General features: G+C 35.9%; 1 protein-coding gene across 3 annotated transcripts in view; it reads right to left on the bottom strand.

The window, feature by feature from the left end:
- Positions 1–803: 803 nt before the first annotated feature.
- Positions 804–27495, bottom strand: part of SPAM1 (sperm adhesion molecule 1) — a 64906-nt gene continuing 38214 nt past the window's right edge. For all 3 annotated transcript variants that reach the window (XM_027840191.1, XM_027840192.1, XM_027840193.1), the window contains 3 exons: positions 7147–8173; positions 6201–6290; positions 804–1731 (listed from right to left, as the gene is read on the bottom strand). In XM_027840191.1, coding sequence (XP_027695992.1) covers positions 934–1731; positions 6201–6290; positions 7147–8173 — 1915 coding nt within the window. In that variant the 3' untranslated portion in view covers positions 804–933. The remainder of the gene's footprint in view (positions 1732–6200; positions 6291–7146; positions 8174–27495) is intronic.

Below are 27495 nucleotides of genomic sequence, written 5' to 3'. Positions count from 1 at the left end.
TAAAAAGTTATCTTCATTCAGAAAGAGCTGGATGAAAAAATGTATGTGCTAAGAGGAAATAAGAAAAGGGCAAAGGTATAGAGGAACTCTGTACTCTTAGAAATGCTCTGCTAAGTGAACATATTTGAGCACGTGACATCCATGATGGGTAATATTTTAAAAAATACTTTATTACAAATTATAATTTAGTGAAAAGACAACAATGTGAAGTAACCTGGCTTTATTCACATGTTAATTTTCACATGGGTACCAAAAGGAAAAAAAAATGAGGGTATCAAAAGCTATTGGCACTTGCCCAGGCACTCATAAGCTACCAACTCCTCTATTTGAATTAGGAACAAGGTTCTTCTCATTTGTGGGTTACATTTTGTAGAAGTGGAACCTCTAGAAATTTACATTCTAAAGCTCTTGTTGGAGCATAACAGTAATTTTAAAAACAAAATTAGCTCTCTTAATAAGGTTAAAGTATGTAACAGAAAAAGAAATTCAACTTTGAAATTCAAAAATATTTTCTCTGTAAACAAGGAATTTGTATGTATTATAGTTGGTCCAACTGTTGAGATAAATTTATATTTTAGGGTTCTCATTTGCTGGTAGGCAAGGCTTTTGCTTCAGCCATAAATAGTTTTACAAATGAGCATTCAGACAAATTATTTCTGGTTTGTTTGTTTTTTTGTTTTTGTTTTTGACTAGGCAATGGCGTTAAGTGACTTGCCCAGGGTCACACAGCTAGTAGGTGTCAAGTGTCTGAGGCCTGATTTGAACTCAGGTCCTCCTCACTCCAGGGCCAGGACTCTATCCACTGTGCCACCTAGCTGCCCCAGACAAATGATTTCTAAAGTCACTCTCTCCATTTAAAAAAATATATGATTATAGCTGTAATAAAGCTATCATGGGGATTGATTCACACATCAAAAAAACTGTTGGCATGCATTACATGTCCATAAAAACAAAAGTTGACAAAAACAATTCAACAGTTAGAAAAATAAAAAGCTTATAAGTACAAAAGTTCATAAACACTGAACAAGACCTTGAGTAAATCGTATTTATCAAATTGTTTTCAGGTTTTGGTTGATATAAACCAGGTGTCTGTTGAAAGGAAGAATTAGGCATACCATTTTCAGTGTCTGCATGGGTGCCTTCAGCTAAATAGTTCATTCCAAAAATATATTCGGTAAGAGTAGTCTCAATACTATCACTGCCATTGTTTGAACTATCACCATTACCTATGCCATATCCATCGAATGCTATGGTAGAAATCAGCTGATCTTCTATGCCAGTAGGGTCCAGGGAAAGAAAGTTCTGAGGGGCAACAATAACTCGTCTCCACTTTAGGGACCTGGATGTATGGCCGATTGGTTTTGAATCTAAATAGGCTTCAATACAAATATCTTCTGAAATGCACACCTTGACATCACGAACATTTTGTACAGTGACTTTTGTTTTACAATTGGAGCCTGCGTAGCAGTTGCAATAAAATTTTTCTGAAAATTCCTGTAGATCCTGAAGGTTGGGCTTTCCATAAATCACATATCTTCTGTCCTTCCGAGTTTGAATGATGAATCTCTTTGGGTTCAGATGAAGGTAGTCACTAGAATTCCAGTGTTTTCTAATGCAAACTCCTTGCTCCTGGCAAAGGGCCTGGCTGCACATTTTGGCTGCAAGAGTGACATTGATAATGTAAGGGTTCAGTGTAGTCATCATGTAATTGTCTAAGACCATGCACGTTTTCTGTGAAAAAAAATAGGATAGAAAAAGTCAAAATGTGATAGGACGATTAATTTCAGGAGTACTTTGGTTAGAGATCAAAAATAAACTTCTAAAGCAAAATCAGAAAACTGAAAATTTCTTGCTTTATAAGAAAAGAAGAGGATACAGTTAGGAACAGAAAATGCTTGAAATAATTTTACCCCATTTCCCCCCAGCTGTATTCAAACTTCTCAATCATACCTTCTTGCCCCCAGGAACCACATCAATGGGAAATCTCATTATGTTGCAAAATTCATCAGTGCTTCTTCCCCTCTGATTAAATCCTTTGACTAGAGTAGAACCATGCACTCTAAAACCTCCATTTAAGAAGGTCCAGACAGTCTTCTCCCCGTTTCCCACTAGCTACCAGTGCTTTTGGACTCCTTTGGACTTGTCCATCGTGCCCTCATTCTGGGTACCTTGTTTGCTTCCCCCTCCCACCTGCTACATCATTATTTCCTTTTGTCTACTGTCTTGTCCCATTAGATTGTAAGCTCCTGGAGAGTAGGTACTATCGTTTTTATTTATATTTGTATCCCTAGAGCTTAGCACAAAGCCTGGCACATAGCAGGTACTTAACAAGTATTTATTGACTGACTGATTCTTACAAACAAGTTTATTAAGTTACTTCTAATAAAGTCACATGGACATTCTTTGTGCAATTTCCTGAATCTCTGAACCATTAGCCAAGTTGAAGCCTAAACCTAATGTCTGCAAATGTATCAGTGAAATGGTATAAGCAAAGAATTTCCATGAAATTTTTCTAACAAGTTTAAGCAGCTTTGGAGGGACAAGACAGTTCTCTAGATGGTAAATAAAGAGGGTCAATGAGTACAGTTTATATGAGAGAGGTACATAGTCCTAGATGGTAAAATATGAATGACAGTCCTAGTGATTTATCTCAAAATTGGAAACATAGCTGCACCTCAAACTTACTGGTATAGCATGAGTGACAGAAGCCTTTTCTCCTCATGATCAATAGCTACTGATGAATTACCAAATCATCTTGTTCCAATAGTAGACATATAAGAGGGCATATTGTTGAACTTTGAGTCATAAGACTTGAGTCTGAATCCCATTTCTGATACTTATCAGCTGTGTGACCTCAGGCAAATGACTGAACCTCTCTGGGCCTCAGTTCCTCAACTAAAATGAAGCAGTTAAAGTAGAAAACTTTTCAAATCCCTCTAGCTCTACATCTATTAGTCTGTGATCTGCCTGTCATGATATAGCAAAAGGGAAAAGGAGATCAAGAGACCTCCTAAAATACTCACTTTAAATCTAGCCTTCGACTTCCTTTCTTCTCAGATTTCTCTAGTCAATAGAAATAACTCTCCCTATACTTTGGCTTCCATTGGAGAAATTGGATGAGGTAGGGTGCTCACGAAAGCAGTAAGAACCTGGCTCTTGGCAAATTGTCAATCTTCTCTATACCAATATAGTACTTTCCTCCTCACTATTAATGGTGAGGCATGCCTGAAGAGAGACTACAGAGGCTTCTGGCATACCAATGGTTAATTCCCAAAAGTATCCTTCCTGTTACAAAGGTGTTTGTTAGTCAAACACCTAATGACCTTCCTAAAGTCTCCTTTCTAATTTAACTGGCCTTCTTGCTATCTCTAAAAGACACTTCATGTATTTTTCACCTCCATACATTTTGTTACACCTCTACCCTTTCTGAAACTCCCATACTGTTCTCTTTACCTATTCAGGTCCTACTCAATCTTTTAAGGCACAGTTCAAAGCCGTACCTTTTCTTGCCTGATTATACTTGCCCACTGGGATATCTTAGAAACTTCTTAGCATTTCCTGTTCTAAGCTTTCTGACATTGTATATTGTATTGACATCGGGCTTTTGGTTTGTTTGTTTTTTTTTTTTTGCATTGTTATCTAATTTTTCACATCTTTTTCCTCTACTGGAATTCAATTTTCTAAAGGATATGGATTATATTCTATTTCTCTCTGGCCATCACAACACTTAAACTCAGTGCTGTATATAATAGGTATTCAATAAAATTTGTTGGTTAATTGCTTCTAATTACAATCAAAGGATTTAAAGAAGAAACTATGATTAAGCTGCCTTTTTAAAAAAAATGCACAGAAGAGAACAAAGGAAGATCAGAAGGAATCACAAGCAAATAGAACAGCCTTGTAAGTTTGAAACCTATGTTGAATTTATTTTGTAAATATAAAGAAAACAATTGCTTTTATGTACAATCCTAGTTTTCTAGTCTACTATGTATATGGAAATGCTCATTTTAACATTTAAGTTGGAGATAAAAATAAATTACATTTTTAAAAGGAGAGATGTTAAGAGTTTAGCTACAAAATTACTGAATTTTACAAAAGCACAAAGTATCAGAGATTGACAGGACCTCAGAGGTCACGGAGTCCAACTCATAACTGAGCAAAAATCTACTCCTCAACATCACTGACAAGGGTTCACCTAGCTTCTGTTAGAATAATTCCAGCAGGCAGAAAGCCACTACTTTCCAAGGCAGCACAATAAATTTTTAAACAGCTCTAATTGTTAGTATCTCCTTGAAACAAACTTAAGCCATCTCTCTGCAACTTCTACCCAACCCTAGTTCTGCCTTTGGGAACCAAACAGACCCAGTCTACTCACTCTTCACAGTTTGTGGTTCATTAGTAGGAGCTTGGCCAATGCTAGTTTGCTAGTTGATTGATTGGTTGAATGCTTGGATAGCTAAATGAGACACTTGATAAATGACATATCAAGTTCATCTAATTCCCTGGAGAGCAATTATATGGTAACAAGTGCTTCTACAGCCCTACTTTTCCTTTTGTTCTCATGATCAATGAGGAAAAATAAATATTTTGCCCTACCTCTTTTCTAGTTACATGCATATAACTCCTTTGTCCTTATCACTGAGGCACTCAAGTCTCCTTATCCCATTAAGAAATCCTGGCCTATCAGTGAAGCTTAGATGAGTTCCTTCACACATTAACATTTACATGCAGTTGCAATATAATTTTAGTACTTTCAAATGACAGGATTATAGAATAAAGGCCTTGGAAGAGATAGGAAAAAGAGAACAGAAGAGGTGATCTGGTGAAAGATAAAAGTACAGACACAATGAGAGCAAATGATATTGGGGAGAGGTCTTGTGATACTTTGAAATCAGAGATATATAGAACTTATACTATTGAGGAAAAGTAGAAAATGTTCTACAAAAGAGTTGCAACTTTAATTCTTAGAATAAAAATTCTCCTCAATCATTGTGGAAGTGAGCAAAATAACTCCTTGAAAAATGTTTTACTGCCCAAAGTACCATAAAAATGTGCATAGCCTTTGACCCAGCAATAGCACTTCTAGGGCTATATCCCAAAGAGATCATACAAATGGGAAAAGGACCCATATGTACAAAAATATTTATAGCAGCTCTTTTTGTGGAGGCAAAGAATTGGAAATTGAGAGGATGACCCCATCAATTGGGGAATGAATGTACAAGTTGTAGTATATGAATGTAATGGAATACTATTGTGCTATAAGAAATGATGAGCAAGCAGACTTCAGAAAAACCTGGAAAGACTTGTATGGACTGATGCTGAGTGAAGTGAGCAGAACCAGGAAAATGTTGTACACAGTAACAGCCATGTTGCGCGATGACTAACTTTGATAGACCTAGTTCTTCTCGGCAATGAAAGGATCTAAGACATTTCCAAAAGTATCATGATGGAAAATGCTATCCACAACCAAAGAAAGAGCTATGGAGTTTGAATGTAAATCAAAGCCTATTATTTGCTATTTTTTTCTTCTGTTTTGTTTTTTCTCTTTCTTGTGGTTCCTCCTATTGGTTCTAATTCTTCCTTACAACATGACTAATGTGAAAACATGTTTAATAGGATTGTGTATGTATAGCCTATATCAGAATGTGAGCCATCTTGGGGTGGAAGGCAGGGAGGGAGCGGGAGAAAAATTCAAAACTCAAAAGCTTACGGAAGTGATTGTTGATAAATCAAAATAAATTAATTAAAAAAAGAACTATGGAGTTTGAATGCAAATCGAAGCATACTATTTGCTCTTTTTTTTCTCTCTTCTGTTTTGTTTTGTTTCTTCTTTGTTATGGTTCCTCTTGTTGGTTCAAATTCTTCTTTACAATATGACTAATATGAAAATATGTTTAATGGGAAAAAAAAGAAAAATGTTTTTCTTTTCTTACAACCTTTTTGTGTTACAGACTCCTTTGGCTATCTGGTGAACTCTATAGACTCCTGCTTAGAGTAAGGCTTTGAAATGCATAAAATAAAATACATAGGATTACAGGGAAAACCAATTATATTGAAATAGTTATCAAAAAAAAGTTTAATGTAATTATACCAGCTTAAGAATCTCCGACATAGAGATAGAGAACTTAGCTTATATTCAAAGAGTTCTGTTGTATGCCCTTCACAATAATAATTAACCACTCTTGACCAATTCAATTTACCTTGTTTTGTGTTAAATTGAGGCTTCCCCACATTATTATTCCAGAGACACCCAAGGCAACAGACTCTCCAATAGTATTTACAAGGTCATCCTGAAAACATTAATATTGGGATAAGTTGAGTAAAGCAAAAATATTGTACATAGAACAGCAGAAACAGACCTTAGTATATTGACATCATAATTATATTAAGTACTCTTGTACTTTCTGTTGTAATTGTTTTTCATTAGGCCATAGGATACTAGATATTGATCTGAACATGACCATTCTGGTCTTTTAATCCAACACCTTCATTTTATAGATGAAGAAATGTGGCTCAGAGAGATTAGTGACTTAGCCCTGGTCATCCACATAGTGAAGTAGGAGAGCCAGGATTCAAACTCAGGTCCTGTCCATCACTCTTTCCACTAATCAATATCACCTTGCACTTAGTAGGTACTTAAGAAATATTTGTTAAATAAATGTAGCATTTTCTGCCACTTCCACCAAAAAGATCATAAGATTGTCATGAGCAAACTGTGATTTTGTTATAATCATTACTGACAACAATCTGTCTCAATAATTTCACGTTTATCAGTTTTTGCAAAAAAAAAAAAAAAAGAGCTTTTGCAAACTCATTCTTCACATATTTTACTATACAATTACTTCCATTCATTGGAGGCCTGCCCTGTATATTCATACATGCATATGTGTTGGCATATTTTTCCATAATTGCTTATTTAACAAAGTTACAAAGATCTCTCTAATGACATTAAACAAAACTTTTAAAACATACATTTTTCCCTCCCTGCCAAATAATATCACTAAAAAAACTGCACACATCCTCAAAGTCTAAAAATTCCTGAACTCTTTTTTCTAAGATTCATTTCAAATGCTGAGTTTAGCTGTCTTCTAAAATAGATTTTAAGCACTATCACCACCAGTCTGGCGCTTATCGTGGTTTACTCACCTCAGAAAGATATTGAGATGTGGCATCAGTAAAAACTGGACGTGCATATACAAAAATCGGAAGAGGTTTCTTGAATCGCATCACTTGAGAAACACGAATGGCTTCCTTAATACGATTACGCACAAAGAATTGAGTCTTATAAGAATACTTTAGCTTCTTGGATATATAGATAGATGGGAAAAGAGCAGTGCTCTCTTTCCATAACCAATATAGATCATTGTTTCTTTCTTTTTCTACATCAAAACAACTTCCATTGTAACTGGGGCTTTTGAAGTTATAGTTATAACAATCAGGGAAAAGGTAATAGCCCCATAAGTGATTTGGCCTCAGGGATTTCCCCAATCTTAAAGTCTCTTGCATAAAAGTCCTTGCTGCCTTTTCAAAATCTTTTTTGGCAGCCTGCCAGGCCTCGGTGTCTTTTAATTTTATATTTAGTTGATGAATCAGCTCAACAGACAGGATCTGGTAAATGTTTTTTGGTTTCCAGTTCCTTACCCAATTAGGCCTCCAGTTTTCCCAGTCGATAATCACCAAACCAAATGTATCTTCTGCTGGAATGTAGTAGAGGATGTCTTTCTTTGCTTTGTCTAGATGCTTCTTTAAAGAAGCCAACTGAGGGATCCCTTCATTCAAAGCTTTACCTGTTTTTTCATGTATATAAGGATAGTAGCCAAGCCTGTCCTGGTAAAACATAGTGATATTCTGATTTGTAACTGTCTTTAGAGTGCTTCCAACAAAGGAAAAGAGGCTTAGATCCAATGGTAACTTAAATTTCTTAGCACAGATTTCAGTGGGAGCATTCCAACCCATGATAAAAGGAAGGTTTGGGACAACAGGGGGTGCTCGGAAGGTCAGTACCCGATAGTAAGGAAGCAAAAGAATGGTAATCACTAGGTAGTATGTTTTGCTGCAGGTCATGTAACTCCCAATGAACATCTGAGTAATTTTTTGCATTCCCATTGCAGAATCACCGCCGAGTTCACGTGTTTCTATTCCCTTTGGGTTAGCTGATATTTTGGACAAAAACCTAAAAGGTAAGAGAACAGAAGTGGTGGGTTGGTATGATGGTCATACCGTGCTCTGATGCTCAACTTCTTACTTCAGGAACATTTTTGCCTGTTGTTTCACGTATTATCAAAAGAAAAACATCATTAGCCATATTTCGGCATTAGTGAATGAATGCTTTGCTAACTAGTCCCTCGGACTCAAGAACAAGATACTAGAAGGTGGAAGCAGTCACACATAAGGATTTTGTCCTACATACTAGATAAAAATGTAAAATCCTTGGAAAGAGAGACTCCGTCTCCTTCCTTTGTATTTTTCTCATTCCCCAAGTTGCCTGACAAATTGCTAAACACCAAATGAGCCCTCAAGAAAAGGGGTTAGTCATGGGAACTCCCCTAAACAACTAGACAGTTTTACAAGACCTATTCACTGTTTGGGGTAAGAGAAGCACCTTCCCTGTAAACAGTGTGAACATGCTGATTGGCACCTAGTTAAGACAATAGAAATTGCTTTTCAGTGGGTAGGGCAGCCCACTGGAATTCAAGTGCTCGCTCACATCGGAAAAATAAACCTGAACTCAAAAGGATAATTTGAAAACTACCGTGATCATACTCTTTATACTCTCCCTCCTAACCTCTTAAATAATTAATGTCTCAAAAAAAAATTATAAGGCGGGGAAGGGGCAGGGTGTCTGGGGCATTTGATCCATATCCCTAATTCTACATAGCTCTCTGAAAACATGAGAAAGCTCCAACAGTTAGTTCATTCTTTAATTGTTCCTCCCAGTGTCTGAGGTTGCTGAGGCTGAGTTCTTCAATGCTCACAAAAAAAGTGTCTATTTGAGTAGGTCTCCAAACATATATATTCATACCACTTCCACAAACAAAGTTTAACAAAGGTTTGTTTAAATAAACAAAAGTTTATCCAGGTTTGTGGACTGTTTCCAGTTTACCTTGGTGCTTTCAAGCCTCACTCTAAACTACAACACACAAAGGGAAAGAAAAAAAACTAATAAAAGTCAAACAAATGACTAATAGCCAATTAAAAAGATAAATGGGAGGAAGCAAGCATTACCTCCAAGGAAGGAAAGTATTCCTGACAAGCTACCAAGATATAATTTGTGGCCCAGGGCTCTCTGCTCACATGGATCCCAGTAATAGTTAGCATTTATATAGTGCTTTAAGATTTGCAAGGTAGTTTACATATATAAGCCCACTTTATCTTCCCAGCAATCCTGTAAGGTAGATGTCATTCTTATCCTCATTTTACAGGTGAAGAAACTAAGGGCTTGGAGAAGTCATACAACTTGCCCAAGGTCACACAACTAGTGTGAGGTAGGATTTGAGTTTGGGTCTTCCTATCTTAAGGTCCAGTACACCATCCACTTTGTCACCTAAGTACTACATTCCCTTTGGCTAATTGTTCCCAACCACAATTGACTTTAGTAAATCTCCAAATATAGCTTTTATATGTAGCTTCCACAAAAGTGGATAACAGAGTCTCTATATCTCCCATAAAAGCAATCATGTTAACAAATACATATCAGGTAGATGATAGCCTTTCTTTCATAGGACCATAAGTTTAATGCTAGAAGGAAACTTATAGGCCATTCAAATCCTACCTGATGAATTAGACTAAGTGGCCTTCAAGCTCTAAATCTATAATCCCTTTATCTTCAAAAATTAAAAAAATCTGATTTTGCAGATAAGGAAATTGAGGCCCAAAGAAGTTAAAATACTTAACTTCTGAAGAGGCAGTTAGTGACAAAGGTGGGATCTGAACCCAGCTACTCCCTACTCCCAGTTCCCTTTCCTTTATGCTATCTTGCCGAAGGCAAAGAAGATGTACAGGGAGCCCGTAAACAAATAAAGCCTTCACAGTACCCCATGAATTCTCCCTTGAAAAGGGACACTGGGAAATAAGGATTTATATTAGCCTAGAAGGCAACACAGTTAGGCATCTTCCCTCTACACTCACTATTCCTACAACTTCCCAAGCCAAAATACTTAGCACAGCGCCTGCCACTTGTTCACTCATGCCCGACTCTCTGTGATCCCTTTTGGGAGTTTTCTTGGCAAAGGTGCTAGAGTGGTTTACCATTTCCTTCTGCAGGTCATTTTACAGATGAGAAAACTGAGGCAAATAAGTTTAAATGACTTGCCCAAGGTCACACAGCTAGTAAGTGTCTGAGGCCAGACTTAAACTCATAAAGAGGAATCTTCCCAAGTCCAAGCCCAGTGCTCTATCTATTGCACCACCCAGTTGCCCACCTAGCACTTAGTAAAAGTTTGATAAGTACTCCCAAAGATGAAAATCAATCAGAAGTTAGTTGTCTTTGTTCCTCTTAATTCACCTCCCTCTCTTGCAATCCCTGGTTTCCTTAAAAACTCAACTCTTCTGCATGCTTTGTAATTTCATCAATGAAGGTAGTAAAAGTACTCAATTCCTGAGAAAGTCTACAAACTTTCTACCAAAAAAATTTAATTACCCTGTAGAGCCAGCCTAAGCATTAAACTCTCCCAACTTCAGTGAGGCTAGTCCTCAGATAAATTTGATGTTTTGGGTTGTACTTAAAGGAAAAGGAAACAAACCAAAAATAATCTTTTCTAGAATTCTCTCACCTTGACTAAGGGGTGAAATAAGTCACAAGACATAGAAATCCTCTTACAATACCCAAATGTTCTACCAAAAGAGATTTAATGGCTTTGAGTAACTTTATTCCCTTAAATCATATAGCAATGTAGGCTCTTATGCTAAACATTAAAAAATAATTTTACAGCTTCAAGGTTCTTGTTAAAGAGATTGGCTCTGGCCTAGCTTAACAATGAAGGGAATAATAAATGTTCCTCTTTTCTCCATTCATTCATAAATTTAAGTAAAGTTACCCTTCTGGTAGTCAAAAGGTCAATGACTTTAAATTATAGTAATGTTGATTGGTCTAGGATTATAGAGACGTATTATGATAAATTGAAATGCCTTGAGTCCGGGAACAAAGAATTAGATCTCTATCTTTCTGTAGTTGGTTTTTGCAATGGTTTCTTATAAGAAGACCATTGAAATTGTCTTAGATTCCAGTGGAAAAATACAATTATTAGATAAAATTAGATTACTAATATCCAAAGTCCAGGATTATATAATTCTAGTTAGAAGAGTTTTCTCCTCTCATGATAGTGTAATTTTTACTAATGAAGAGATTTTAAAAGCTTATTCAATGATCCTTCTGGCTATTCTTTTTGTCAAATCAATAAGCATTTCTTAAGGGTTTACTTTGTACCAGGCCCTGTGCTTTCTCCTCTATGTGTTGCCTTCACCCCATACCAAAGCCTATAGCACTGGGGCAGAGAGGCTGGGGCTCAGAATTCAGAGGATGTTGTCTATCTTATTTCCCTGTAATCCCCCAGGCTCTCTAGCAGTAACTTTGCACTAGTGTCCCAGGGTATGGCTCTCAACCACAGCACGGGTATCCTGTCATACCTCAACTGAAGGTATGCTTTCTACTGTTCTCTCCAAAAGCAGAAATTCCTAACTTTGACCCAAGTCTACTTCAACCAAGTTCAGTCCTCAGCTGTCCTGATATGATAGGATAAATCCCATTCCACTCCCATCATTTTCCCACAGCAAAGATTAATTATTCCCTAAAAAGCAAGAAAACTGTACTTAGAACTTGGTGGGTCTCCCTGCCTTTTCCTGATCCCCCTTAAGGCCAATCCCTTTCCCTATATTATCTCTAATATACATGTATACACATATATATATATAGCTTGTACACAGTTGTTTGCATGTTCTTTCCTCCATTAGTGTGAGCTCCTTAAGCACCATCTTTTGTCTTTCTTTGTATCCCAGCATTTAGTACAGAATAAGCGTCGAATAAATGTTTGTTTTATGACTAGCTAATTACGTATGGGGAGAGCTCTCCGTGGAGCAGAGAGTAGTCTCCTGCTCATGCAGAACAACTAGTTCAGCGGGTGCAGGAGAAGACTTCTCAGTAGGGTAAAAAAAAGTTGACAAATTCATCTTCCCTGCAGAAGATGGACTTACAGCATATTAAGGCTAAAAGTAAACTGGTTCATTACATTTAGCAGCCAGATAGCTCTCAGCTTTTCAGTGCCATGCAAAGGAAATACAGAGGCAGCTGATGGAGCTGGTGGCCACACAAGTGATGGGATCTCTCTTGATGGGGGTAGAGAGTGACTGACCATACCCAGGAACCCACCTAACGATCTCCAGTCCAGCGATTGGATATGGTTCCTGCTGACATCAGAGCCATGAGACAGGAAAATGAGAATAGAAGTAATGGAGAGACTTGGGAACACCCACCAGTTGGTTATAAAAATAAAAACCATAATTATCCCATTACTGCTCTCAGGAGGAATGTGATTCTCTGCCCTGACAGAACAGGGAGTGGATAGGCCTTCTCCACCTAGGAGATGGGGTATTTGCATGAAAAATTCAAACAGAAACCTAATGAGTCACTGTAGAAATAGCTCCAGAGCACATGATCAAATTGAACCATGCTGAGGGGTCTGCAGCTGATATCTATATGCTGGGGAAGCTTTCGGAGAACTTCTATAGTCAACTGCCTTTATAGTCAACTCCAGACAGGAACCACCCTCCAAAGATTTGTGTCTCCTCTATATATTTGACAAATGAGGCCTTTGTCAGAGATACTCGTTGCAAACAAAAAGTTTTTCCCAGTTTTCTGCTTTCCCTATAATTTTGGTTGCATTTGTTTTGTTAGTGCAAAAACTTTTTAATTTTATGTAATTAAAATTATCTATTTTACATTTTGTAATGCTCTCTATATCTCCTTTGGTCCTAAATTTTTCCCTTATCCATAAATCCGACAGATAAACTATTCCAAGCTCTCTTAATTTGCTTATGGTATCACCCTTCTTCTGTAAATCATATACCCATTTTGACCTAATCTTGGTAAACAGTATGACATGTTGCTCTATACCTCATTTCTGCATACTGTTTTCTAGCTTTCCCAGCAGTTTTTGTCAAATAATGAGTTTTTGTTCCGAAACCTTGGATCTTTGGGTTTATCATATACTAGATTACTATGTTCATTTATTATAATGTAATTTGTACAATCTATTTCACTGAACCACTACTCTATTTCTTAGTTAGTACTAGATTGTTTTGATGATTGCCACTTTATATTACAGTTTGAGATCTGGTACAGCTAGACCACCTTCTTTTGCATTTTTTTTCCTTTGATTCCCTTGATATATTTGAGTTTTTTTCTTCCAAATGAATTTTATTATCTTTTCTATCTCTATAAAATAATTTTTGATAGTTTGATTGGTATGGCACTGAATAAATAGATTAATTTAGATAGAATTATCATTTTTGTTATATTGGCTCAGCCTACCCATGAGCAATTAATATTTTTACAGTTGTTTAGATCTGGTTTTATCTGTGTGAAATGTGTTTTAGAGATGTGTCCATATAGTTCTTGGGTTTGTCTTGACAGGTAGACTCCTAAGTATTTTATATTGTCTACAATTATTTTAAATGTAATTTCTATTTCTATCTCTTAGTGCTGGATTTAGTGGGTAATATATAGATTTATGTGGGTTTATTTTGTATCCTGCAACTTTGCTAAAGTTGTTAATAATTTTGAGTGCTTTTTTAGTTGATTCTCTAGGATTTTCTAAGTATACCATCATATCATCTGCAAAGAGTGATAGTCTTGTTTCTTTATTGCCTATTCTAATTCCTTTAATTTCTTTTTCTATTATTACTAGAGCTAACATTTCTAGTACAATATTAAATAATAGAGGTGATAAAGGGCAATCACCCCTGATTGTACTGGGAAGTCTTCTAGCTTATCCCATTATAGATAATGTTTGCTGATGATTTTAGATAAATATTACTTATCATTTTAAAATGAACTCCATTTATTCATATGCCCTCTAGTGTTTTTAATAGGAATGGGTGCTGTATTTTGCAGAGGCTTTTTCTGCACCTATTGAGATAATCATATGATTTCTGTTAGTTTTGTTATTGATATGGTCAATTATGCTGATAGTTTCCCCAATATGGAACCAGCCCGGCATCCTAGTATAAATTCCACTTGGTCATGGTGTATGATCCCTGTGATATATTGTTGTAATCTCTTTGATAGTATTTTATTTAAAATTTTTGCATCAATATTCGTTAGGGAAATAGCCTATAATTTGCTTTCACTGTTTTGGTTCTTCCTGGTTTGGGTATCAGCATCATATTTGTATCATAAAAGGAATTTGGTAGGACCTCTTCGCTTATTTTTCCAAATAGTTTATATAATATTGGGATTAATTGCTTGTGAATCCATCTGGTCCTGGGGAGTTTTCCTTAGGAAGTTCGTTGATGGCTTTTTCAATTTCTTTTTCTAAGATTGGGTTATTTAAGTATTTTATTTCTTCCTGTGTTAATCTGGGATATTTTTGTATGTATTCATCCACTTTATTTAGATTTTCAAATTTGTTGGCATATAATTGAGCAAAATAGCTCTTAACAATTGTCTTAATTTCCTCTTCATTGAAGGCGAATTCACCCCTTTCATTTTTGATACTGGTAATTTGGTTTTCTTCTTTCCTTTTTTTCCATCAAATTAACCAGTGATTCATCTATTTTATTGGGGGGGGGGGGCTGTCCATGAAACCAGCTTCTAGTTTTATTTATTAGTTCAATGGTTTTCTTACTTTCAATTTTATTAACCTCTCCTTTGATTTTCAGGATTTCCAATTTGGTGTTTAATTGGGGATTTTTAATTTGTTCTTTTTTGTATTTTTTTTAGTTGCATGCCCAATTCATTCATCTGCTTTCTCTCTATTTTATTGATATAAGCAATTAGAGATGGAAATTTTCCCCTAAATACCACTTTGTCTATATTCCATAAATTTTGGTATGTTATCTCATTGTTGCCATTTTCTTTAATGAAATTAATCATTGTTTCTCTGATTTGTTATTTGACTCACTTGTTTTTTAGGATTAGATTATTTAATTTCCAATTAATTTTTAATCTCTCTGTTGTCCATTATTGAATGTAATTTTTATTGTATTATGATCTGAAAAGGATGTGGTCAATTTTGTGTAGGTGCCAGGTACTGCTGAGAAAAGGTATGTTCCCTTCTATTCCCATTCAATTTTCTCCAGAAATCTATCATATATAACTTTTCCAGAATTTCTTTCACTTCCTTAACTTTTTATTTGTTTATTTTTTGGTTAGATTTATCTAGTTCTGAGAGAAGAAAGTTGAGGTCCTCCACTAGTATAATTGTATTATTTGTTTCCTCCTGTAACTCATTCAACTTCTCCTTCAAAATTTTTGATGCTATACCATTTGGTGCATATATGTTTAATATTGATATGGCTTCATTGTCTGTGGTACATTTCAGCAAGATATAGTTTCCTTTTTTATCTCTTTTTAATTAGATCTATTTTTGCTTTTGCTTTGTCTGAGATCATAATTGCTACACCTGCTTTCTTTGTTTTAACTGAAGCATAATAGATTCTGCTCTAGCCCTTTACCTTTGCCCTGTGTGTATCTCTCTGCTTCAAATGCGTTTCTTGTAAACAACATATTATAGGATTTTTGTTTTTAATCCATTCTGCTACCTGCTTCTGTTTTATGGGTGACTTCATCCCATTAACATTTATAGTTATGATAACTGTGTATTTCCCTCCATGCTGTTTTTCCCTTGTTTATCCCTCTCTTTCCCTCATACCCCAACCCATTCCATCTTCACAAATGTTTTACTTCTGATCATTACCTTCCCAATATGCCCTCCCTTTTATCACTCCCTGTTCCCTCTTCTATTATGCCCATCCATTTTTACTTCTTGTTAGGGTAAGATAGATTTCTATATCCAACTAAGTATATATGTTATTCTCTCTGAGCCAAGTTTGATGAGAGTAAGGTTGAAGCTTTGCTTGCCAACCCCACCCCACCCCCATGTTCCCCTCCATTATAATAGTTCTTTCATGCCTTTTTTATGTGGGGTAATTTACCCCATTCAATCTTCCCCTTCTTTTTTCCAATGCAATTTTCTTTCTCACCTCTTCATTTTGTTTTTTTGGGTATCATCCCATCAAAGTCACCTTATATACACACCCTCTGTCTACATATACTCCTTCTAATTTCTCCTATAGTAATAAACTTGTTGAGTTACAAATATTATCTTGCCATATAGAAATGTAAACTGCTTAACCTTATTGAATTTCTTATGTTTTCTCTTTCTTGTTTCTTTTTTACTTTTTTATGTTTCCCTTGACTGTCATATTTGGAGGTCAAATTTTTTATTCAGCTCTGGTTTTTTAATTAGAAATGCTTCAAAGTCCTCTATTTTGTTAAAAATCTTTTTTTTTCCTTGAAAGACTATATTCAATGTTGCCGGGTAGGTGACTCTTGATTGTAATCCTAACTGTTTTGCCTTCTGGCATATCATATTCCAAGTCATCTGGTTCTTTAATGTGGAAGCTGCCAATTCTTGTGTAATCCTGACTGTAGCTCCATGATATCTGAATTGTTTCTTTTTGGCTGCTTACAATGCTTTCTCCTTGATTTGTGAGTTCTGGGATTTAGCTGTGATGTTCCTGGGAGTTTTCATTTTGGGTTCTCTTTTAGGTGGTAATCCATGGATTCTTTCAATTTCTATTTTGCCCTCTGGTTCTAATATATCAGGACACTTTTCTTTGATAATTTCTTGAAAGACATTGTCCAGGCTTTTTATTTTTATCATGGCTTTCAGATAGTCCAATAATTCCTATATTATTTCTCCTGGATCTATTTTCTGGGTTAGTTATTTTCCAATGAGAAATTTCACATTTTTTTCTTTTTTTACTTTTTTTTATTTTATTTTATCATATCTTGATGTTTCATAGAGTCATTAGTTTCCACTTGTTCAATTCTAATTTCTAAAGAATTATTTTCTTTAATCCACATCCAGAAAAAGAACCATGGAGTCTGAATGCAGATGGAAACATACTATTTGCTCTCTTTTTCTTTTGTTGTTTTGTTTTATATCTTCATTCTTCTGGTTCCCCCTATCATTAGTTCTAATTCTTCTATACATCATGACTAATGTGAAAATATGCATAATATGAATGTATAAGTAGAGCCTATATGAAGTTACATGCTGTCTTGGGGAGGGAGAAAAAATTTTAAATCTTATGGAAGTGAATGTTGAAAACTAAAAATAAATAACATTTTAAAAAGAATTATTTTATTGAGTGAGTTTTGTACTTCCTTTTCCGTTTGGCCAATTCTACTTTTTAGGGAGTTATTTTCCATGGTAAATTTTTGTATATCTTTTCCCATGCTATTGACTTTTTCAGGATGCTCTTGAGTTACTCTCATTTTTTTCCCAATTTTTTTCTTACTTGTCTACTTTGCTTTTTTTAAAATTTCTTCCAGGAATTCTTTTTGGACCTGAAACCAAATTACATTTTTTCTTGGAGGCTTCACATGTAGTCATTTTGACACTATTGTCCTCTTCTAATTTTATGCTTTGATCCTCCCTATCACCATAGCAACTTTCAAGCTCTTTTTTTCTGCCCACCCCCCACCTTTTTTTTTTCTTTTTTTTTTTTTTTTTTTTTTGGTGAGTTGGAGTTTTTATGTGAGAGTTGGGCTCTGGTCCTGCACTGTTCCAAGCATTTTGGCCTGATGCTCTGGGTCTTACTGCTGACTTTCATTGGGCTTCAGGGCTTAGCTGATTGCTTTCTCTGGAGGGTAGGCTTGTACTACAGGGTGGGGCCTACCTATTAGCTTCCCCTGGGTATGCATTTTAGCTGTTGGCCTGCTCCAGGGGTGGGACTTCACTACTGGTCAGCAGTGGGGTCAAGGTCTAGTTGGTGGCTTGTGCTGGAGGGGTGGGGTCACTGGAGTGGGGCCCTGCTGCCCTGCACAGACTGTGAACTTGTCTAGGGGTCTGCTGGTTTGCAGGAGATTGGGGCCTCACTGGTGGATTGCCCTAGGCATGGAGCCTGGCTGCAGGCCCCCTGCTGTGAGGCTGGCTGCTTCTGCTGCTCTTGGACTTTGCTCTCCTCCCAACCCAGTGAGACAGACCTTTCCTGCTGTGCTGGTAAGCTGCTTCCCTGCTCCTAGATCAGTTTTGAGGAAGTTTTCTACTTGTTTGCTGGGAAATTTGGGATGGCTTCAGAAGGTTCCTTCCTCACCCTGCCATCTTGGCACCAGAAACTTTCTTTTGGTAAATTACAAGGATTATATATTAGAGGAACTAATGTAAACCCAGAAGCCCATGAGCAGCAAAGTGGGAACATAATGTTCATTACTTTCTTCTTTAAACCATCATGGTCAGTGAATAAATGTATTACTTGAATACTAAGATGTGAAAAGTTAGCCACAATCTCAGTCCTGCTACTGTCATTGTCCCTGCTATGGTTCTCCTCAACCCCCTAACCACAGAGAAGGTTAAAGGAAGGCCTATTTGGAATATTGCTTACATTGCTGGGGAGCAAACCAGATCTAGTAGAAAAAGAAGTAGGCTAAGGGTGAGGAGGCCTGGGCTCTCGTCCTGGCTACGTACACTTCTTAGGACTAAGGTTATGCTTGTTTTCTCATCTAATGCAAAGAAGCAATAAGGTATGATGGGAAGATCATTGATCTTAGAGTCAAAGGACCTGAATGGAAATTTCCACTCCAATACTGACTAGTTATATGGCTACTGCCTATCTACATGACAGTGGCCAGCTCAATACCCTCTCAGCTTCCTTACCTGTAATATGTAGATAATGATATTTGTACTATACACCTAAGAGAAGTATTTAGTTCCCTTTGAAAAGCACTTATTAAACAATTTGTGTTGTCTTGTTTTTAATAAGTTTTTATTGATCTTTTTTTAATATTACCAGAGCTTCCTCAATATCCCTCTCCCGACCCCTCCCAGAGAGTTATTCTATATAACAAATAGTGTTCTAAAGGCACAAACATAAAAAGAGGAAAAATCAATATAACTGATCAATACATTAAAAAAACTCTTAAAAATATATGCAAGCTGTAAGAAATGATGAGCAAGCAGACTTCAGAAAAATCTGGAAAGACATGTATGGACTGATGTTGAGTGAAGTGAGCAGAATCAGGAGAACGTTGTACACAGTGACAGCAAAGTTGTGCGATGACTAACTTTGATAGACTTAGTTCTTCTCAGCAATGAAAGGATCTAAGACATCTCCAAAAGTCTCATGATGGAAAATGCTATCCACATCCAGAGAAAGAACTATGGAGTTTGAATGCAGATCGAAGCATACTATTTGCTCTTTTTTTTTTTCCTTCTGTTTTGTTTCATTTCCTATTTCTTGTGGTTCCTCCTATTGGTTCTAATTCTTCCTTACAACATGACTAATGTGAAAATATGTTTAATAGGAATGTATATGCAAAGCCTATATCAAATTGCACAATGTCTTGGAGAGGGAGAGGGGAGGGAGGAGGAGAAAAATCTAAAACTCAAAAATTTAAGGAAGTGATTGTTGAAAACTAAAAATAAATTAATAAAAAATAAAAAACAAAAAACAAAAAATCATATATGCCATTTTGGACCAGCTGGAGTAAGGTAGACCTGAGTTCAAATCCAGTCTCAGACACTTACTAACATCAAATTGCTTACCTTCTCAATGAGGGGGGAAGGGAGGGACGAAAAGAATTTGGAACTCAAAATTTTTTTTAAAAAAATGTTAAAATTGTTTTTACATGAGATAGGAGAAAAATAAAATATTTTTTAAATATTTAAAAATAAAAATGTATTCAATGTATAACACTTACACTCCTCTTTATTAAGTGTTTATTGTGTGCAAAGCACTGTACTAGTCTCTGAAATATATAAAATTCAGCAGGTCTCAGACTTGATAGAGCTGGGTGAGTAGATCGACTAACTTCTGTTTTCATGAGCAGACAACTAGTCAGCATTTGAGGCCTCAGTGCCCCAGAGCAGAACAATCATTAGAACATAGCAATTGAGGTCTAGGCCACTCTGGAGCAGTACTCTGAATCCATCAGGAAAGGAGGTCTAAGCCTGAGAAATCTCACTTCCCAGAATCTACTCAATGCTATTTTTTCAGGCCACCTCCCCTAACTCTTGCCAACCTGAATCCCTTTCTCTCTAGTGTTATGCATCCAGAAGGGAGAATGGGTTGCCTTAGGTCCTAGTGAGCTAATTGTCACTCAGTGGAGGTCAAAATAGGTCACTCTGGTCAAAATAAGATTAGATGATTTCGAAGAACTCTTCCAATTCTGTGATTCTGTGACTCTTTTTCTGAGCTCTAAATCCTGAAGATAATAACAGATTACATTTACAAAATACTTTAAAGTTTATAAAGTGCCTCACACTTATTATCATATTTGATTTTTGAAACTACTTCAGATGTCTGGTAGATCAAGAGACTCCACACACACAGATACACCTGGTTCCTCTAGTCCTGCCCCAGGGGTAAGTATTGTATCACTCAAATACAAAGATAGAGACTCAGTCACAGCAAATAGTGCCAACAAGTCTCCAGTTTCCAAAGAAAGCATTTTTTGTCCAAAGAAATAAAACAAAATAAGCACATTGAAAAAAAAAACTGGACCATAACCACCAGCACAGTGTTTTTAAAAACAAGTTAATGTCATTATTAGTCAATCAACAAGTATTCATTAGACACCAACTATGGGCCAGGCAGGAATGCATTCTAGGCATGGAGGACAGCCTCCTTGATAAGAAGAACTCACCCTAGATGGAAGACATTGGTGATTCAGGGCTCACTTGCCCCAGAGAGAGCTGCAAGATAATTACTAGACTAATTCAAAACCTCCACCATTATTATATCTGTAGGACTAATGGCCATGTTTCTCGAACACATTATGCTAATCATGTTCTCTCTTGGCAACAGGCAAAACACATTGTCTAATATAGTTGTATGTTGGTAATTGGATTCCTATTACTTACTTTTATATAAGTGAATTCCAACTATATCAAAAAGATGGCAGGCTTGGACGAATTCAATTTGCAATTAGCACCTTCTGGTGCCAATGGGTCCCATTACCCACATGTAAATTTCTTTGTCAATTGTTTTAATTTTTTCAGTATAAATCTTAAATTTTAAAACTGTCCATTTTAATAAATGTGTATGCCTAAAAAAAAAAAAAGTTAGAGACCAGAGATGGAATAGTCTATGTGAGGAACAGCAAAGAGGCCTCTTTGAATGAATCTCAGACTCTGTGAAATGGGTTAATGTATATTAATCCTAGAAAGGTAGGCCCCAGGCTTACTATAATCCAAGGACTATTTGGATATGGTAAAACAAATGTAAATATGGACATAGTAGTTCAATAAAATATCCCTCTCTGTATAACCATAATCCCCATCTGTTACTGAATACAAATCTATAAAACCATCTGCTACATGTAAACAAATTTAAAAGTTAATAAATATTATATTGGGTTCTTTCTATAAATTTTAGCAATTATTTTCTATTTTTAACAAGATTGGGTAGAATTTAGCAATTAGGATGTTCTCCAAAGACTTTAAAACAGTATTGCACCTGTCCTATTGCAAAATCCTCCAAACAGGTCCACCTTTCCAGGGATGACATGAAGTTACTGCAGCTGTCAGAAATAATGTTTTTCTCCTAATTGTCTGAGGACAGTCCAGGTGACATAGTAGGGAGATGTCAACTCATCTAAACATAAGGCTTAAAAGCTCATCAGCTTCAACCTAGTTAATTACTAAGCCAAGTGGCCCATCTCAAGCAAGTGGGCAATATAGTTTCAGAAAAAATGCAGATGAGTTCCCAATGCAAATTTGAAACAAACTCCAAATGCAGTCAGAAATCATGCAAGAAGAATTCCTAGTAAGGTTGGTGGATGATTTGATTAAGAATTTTTTTCTTTCCAACTAAGAAAATCAAACTAGTTTAAAGTAGCCTCACTGTGCGCTGTAATAACTGGTCTTCCCCCAGAAGACACAACAGAATGCACCTCCTTCCCCTTCTTTTTAGAGACAGTTATAGAACACTGCTCTTAAGTTATTGTTGAATTGACTAGTTCTACTAAACTGTTTTTTTCTCTTTTGTTTTGATTCTTAGTCATAAGGGCTGAATCTCAGGATAGGGGAAGGGAGAGACATCTTGGGAGATGATGGTGATGGGAAAGCAAAAGAAATCAATAAAAGTCCATTTGAAAAGAAATAAAGAAAACTAACTGACCCAAAATAGAATAGGCAGCCAGGTCAGTTAGTCAACAAGAACTTGTGTAGTGCTTGCTGTATACCACTAACTCTGGGGATAGCTAACAAAGGTAAATGCATGACCCCTGACTTCTAAAAAGGTAGACATATGAATAACTATATCTGTGTAAATTGCTTGTATCACTGGAGTTTTTCAAGCAAAAGCTAGACATGTATCTGTCAGGGGTAATATAAAGAGGATTTTTGAATTCATTGGAAGGTTGAACTAGATAATCTCCCAAGGTCCTTTCTCACTCTGGGAGGCAATGTGTTATAGGCAGAAGATCTGGGTTCAGATTCCAGGTTCTGCCACTTACTAGAAGTATGACTTTTTTAAAAATTTATTTTGTTTTTAACTTATGGAATAAAACAAGCATTTCTATAACAGTATAATAAGGAAGATGATTGCACATGAAACTGCAAATATACTATGTACAAATTGCTATTCCTTTTAAATATGAAAAAAACTTATCATGTAAATTTCTTTTTTTTTCCCTTCTTCTTTCCTTCCCTTACCCCCATCCCACCCTAGACATGGCCACCATTAGACACAATAGAGTTGTATGTGTGTGTGTCTGTGTGTATAAAATATATGTATGACTTTTAAAAAGCCACTTAATATCTCCCAGTTTCAATTCCTTTCCCTATTTAAAACATTGAGATCACTTGTCCCTTTCAGGGGCACTGAAGGAAAGTTCTGCATAAATAGGAGTTATTAATAAGGCTCTAAGATTCTATGCCACAGTGCTACTCCTCTCTGCTCTCCCCCATCTAAGCTTTCATGATTTTATCATTAGATTACTTTCTGCTTCAAATATTTCAAGTAGAATTTGTAGAATTCAAGTAATAAGACAGTTCTGTGATTTTTTTTTAAAAAGTGACTTTGTTCCAAATTGATACATTGGGGAGCAATTTGAGTACAACACAGAATTTGCAAGCTGCAACCCTTCTGATGCCCATTTTCACAAGCAAACTTCATATCTTTTTCAAGGTTAAATGCCAATTTGGAGTCAAGAGGACCTGAGTTCAAATCTGGCCTCAGACACTTGACACTTACTAGCTGTGTGACCCTGAGCAAGTCACTTAACTCCAATTGCCTCAACAAAAAGAAAAGAAAAAGAAAAAGGTTAAATGCCATTATTTACTGTATATTTTCTGGTACAGTAGAAGCTATGGGTGGGGGTAGAAGAGGGCTGGTCCCCAGCCATGCACTCCAGCCTTTCCCCCACCCCTACCAAGTTTCATCCTGCAGTTTTGCCCTAATCAGGTCTTCCTCTCACCCTGAGCTGTTGACTTTGCCAACCCATCAGTGGGAACCAGGCCAAGGCCACAGATGTTACCACTATTTATTTTAGTATTTGTGTATTCCTTAACCATAAAACATATAAAATTGTGCTACCATCTTTATTAGGTTCATATCTTTTTTATGTGTCACTGATAAAGTTTTTTAGTGTCTGGCCATTGATTCCATTTTTCCCATAAGCCATGTGGTTTTTACTGTGAAAGTTTACATAGCTAAATGATTTTTAAGAATGCATATGTCACATTATAGCAGCACTGACTCTATCTCTTTCTAACGAGAGTTTTGTAACAGGATGAAAAGGTCACAATAGCAAATTATTCTGAAATTTCTACACTAACATTTTAATACTGTATCACAACATATCTCATTTCTTAAAGTCATTAAAAATCCTGTTTCAAGAACTGGACTAGAAAATACAGCATAACTTTTTGTAGGAGCAAAGAACTGGAAACAAAGTGGATGCCCATCAATTGGAGAATGGCTAAGGAAGTTATGGAACATAAATATTTTAGAATATTACAGCACTGTAAAAAATTATAAATGATGGATATAAAGAAGTATGGGAAGACAAGAACCAGAATGAGGAAAACAATACACACAATGTAAATGCAAAGAACAATCAAAACTGAATACCCTGAAATTACAATGACCAAGGTTAGCCTCAAAGAAGAGCTATAACAAGGTATCTTCCTTGACTTCTTTACAGAGGTGAGTGACAATAAAGTGTGGAATGCTAGAAATAACTGACTCTTTTGAAGTGTTGGTTAGTTTTACATTACTTTTTTTCATCTTTTTTATTTTTTGCTAAAATCAGAGTTTGGGGGAGAGATTGTTGGGAAAATTTAGGTGATGTCCTGCAAAAGATATCAATAAAAATTTGTTTTAAATGTTGGGGAAGATATGGGAAAATTGGAACACTAGTGCATTGTTGGTGGAGTTGTGAACTGATCCAGCCATTTTGGAGAGCAATTTGGAAATATGCCCAAAGGGCTATAAAAATGTGCATACCCTTTGACCCAGCAATAGCACTTCTAGAGCCGTATCCCAAAAATATCATAAAAATGGGAAAAGGACCCACATGTACAAAAATATTTATAGCAGCTCTTTCTGTGGTGGCAAAGAATTGGAAATTGAGGGGATGCCCATCAATTGGGAATGGCTGAACAAGTTGTGGTATATGAATGTAATGGAATACTATTGTGCTATAAGAAATGATGAGCAGGCTGACTTCAGAAAAACCTGGAAAGACTTGTATGGACTGATGCTGAGTGAAGTGAGCAGAATCACGAGAATGTTGTACACAGTAACAGCCACATTGTGCAATGACTAACTTTGATAGACTTAGCCCTTCTCAGCAATACAAGGATCTCCAAAAGTCTAATGATGGAAAATGCTATCCACATCCAGAGAAAGAACTATGGAGTTTGAATGCAGATTGAAGCATACTGTTTGCTCTTTTTGTGGTTCCTCTTATTGGTTCTAATTCTTCCTTAAAACATGACTAATGTGAAAATACGTTTAATAGGAATGTATATGTAGAGGCTATATCCGATTGCATGCCGTCTTAGAGAGAGAGGCAGAGAGGGAGGAGGAGAAAAATTTAAAACTCAAAAGCATATGGAAGTGATTGTTGAAAACTAAAAATAAATTAATAAAAAAATTTATTTTAATAAAAAGAAAATGTATCAGAACTCAATACCTAAAAGTAATCCAGAACCATAATATCCAGAGCTATAATTCAACTACTGGCAACTGGGTCAAGCAAGCGTCATGAAAGACAAACTCAAATCTACTTTTTAAGACAAATAAACAGACACCTTAGACCTCACCCAAATGATGAGAGACAGAGACTCCAAACATCTTGTAAGGTAGGCCAAGCTCTAGGATACCACAAGACTCCTACTGAAGAAGTTGCAGGGCCTGACTGTCCAGGTAAGAGCTCATTAAAATGTCACCCTCTAGTCACTTCCTGTTTTAACTAATTATTCCTATTAACTAGGTGCTAAACTTAGTTGTTTCTACTTATAAAGAGTTTAAATGCCACTCTCAATTTGTGTCCCGGGTCAGAGCTTCAGTTGTTCAACTCTCCTTAAGGCTTTGATACTTCATTCAAAGTTGAATGGATGGAGACTAGCACAAGGCTTTATGAACAATAGGAAGAGAAAAGACCCATTGGTTACAATCGAGAAGGAAATGTAGTTTTTCAAGAATCAGAGCAATAGGGGCAGGTAGGTGGCGCAGTGGGTAGAGCACCAGCCCTGAAGTCAAATCCAGCCTCAGACCAAAGACTTGACACTGACTACCTGTGTGACCCTGGGCAAGTCACTTAACCCCAATTGCCTAAAAAAAAAAGAATCAGAGCAATACCCAAATGGACACAGGATCAAGGGACTGTATGTGTATATATGTATTTATGTATTTGTATTTTTATTGTATATTACATACTGTATTATTTTAGTGTAGTTATGTATATATGTACGCTTATATTACCAAGTGTTAATAAATATCTAGAAAACTGTTCTAATTCTCTAATAATCAGCTACTTTTTATGTATTAGCAGAAAAAATGGAAACACCTTATATTACTAATAGTGGGAGAATAACAATAAATTCTAGTTTATCAGTTTAATAGAATGTTATTTGTACTACAAAACAGTGCCTTGCTTCTCGTAGGTACTTAATATTTGTTTTTAATGCAATGGAACTGACCCCAATTTTCAAAACGACAAATATGAAGTAAACAAAGAACTTTGGAAAGATATCCTAAGTAACAGAAAGTGAAGATAGCAAATTACTACATACATGTTGATCATTAAAAATCTCAGGTGCAGATCAAAACATACTTTTTAACTTTATTTTTTTGGGGGGAGTTTTGTCTGTTTTCTTTTGCAATGTGGCTAATATGGAAATATGTTTTGCATAACTACACATCTATAATCTATATCAAAGTGTTTGTCTTCTCAAAGAGGGTGAAAAGGGAGGAACAGAGGGAATTTGGAACTCAAAAATTAGAAAAAAATGTTAATTGTTTTTACATGTAGTTGAGAAAAAAATGAAAACATTCTTAGAATGTTTTTAATGTCAGAAAAAATGATGAAGATGAATTGGGAAAAAATAAAATAAATACTTATTATTTGGTTCAAGATTATGGTGATATTTTAAAAAAATCAAAGTGGAAATACTTCAGATTTGGTGGTTGGAGACTCAATTTCATGTTTATTTCTATTTCTTGAGATCATGGTCAAGTTTATAATCAAAAAAAATAAAGAAACTGGCAAACCATTTTATCTCACTGATGCTTATTAGTATCAGACATCATTTGGAACTAGGTGTAACTTCAAAAATGAAAATTAAATTAGTCTTCAGAATGTGTGGTGAAAGTTTGGGAGTTTAATTTAGAGATTAGCATCTCCATGACCTCTTCCTTTGACTCTATCACTTCAGCTTTCTAGACCTCAGTTTCTTCACGTGTAAAATAAAAAGCTGGAACCAGAGGACCTTAAAATTCCTTCCAACTTCAAAGACTATAATTCTGTTATTTCAATTCCCTAAATTAGAAGCATTAATGGCAAAACTAAAGCCTGCCAGGAAACTTTCCTTGAATAGCTACCATGAGTCTCATTACTCCTTTACTTTGCATCCTTGCAAGATCAGTTCCACTCTCTAGGTCTGTTTCCTCATCTGTAAAATGAATATGTTGGACTAAATGATATCTTAAGTTCCTTCCACCTTACATATTCCATTTGTATTAAATTTGCATTTTTTATTTTTTGTTTCAAATGTTCTCTATTCCTGTTTTTCTTTTTAATTTTCATTTTCAATAGATTTTTAT

Source organism: Vombatus ursinus, unplaced genomic scaffold (genome assembly GCF_900497805.2).
Source record: "Vombatus ursinus unplaced genomic scaffold, bare-nosed wombat genome assembly UNPS02014839.1, whole genome shotgun sequence".
NCBI lineage: Eukaryota > Metazoa > Chordata > Mammalia > Diprotodontia > Vombatidae > Vombatus > Vombatus ursinus.
This window is presented reverse-complemented; position numbering and strand designations above follow the sequence as displayed.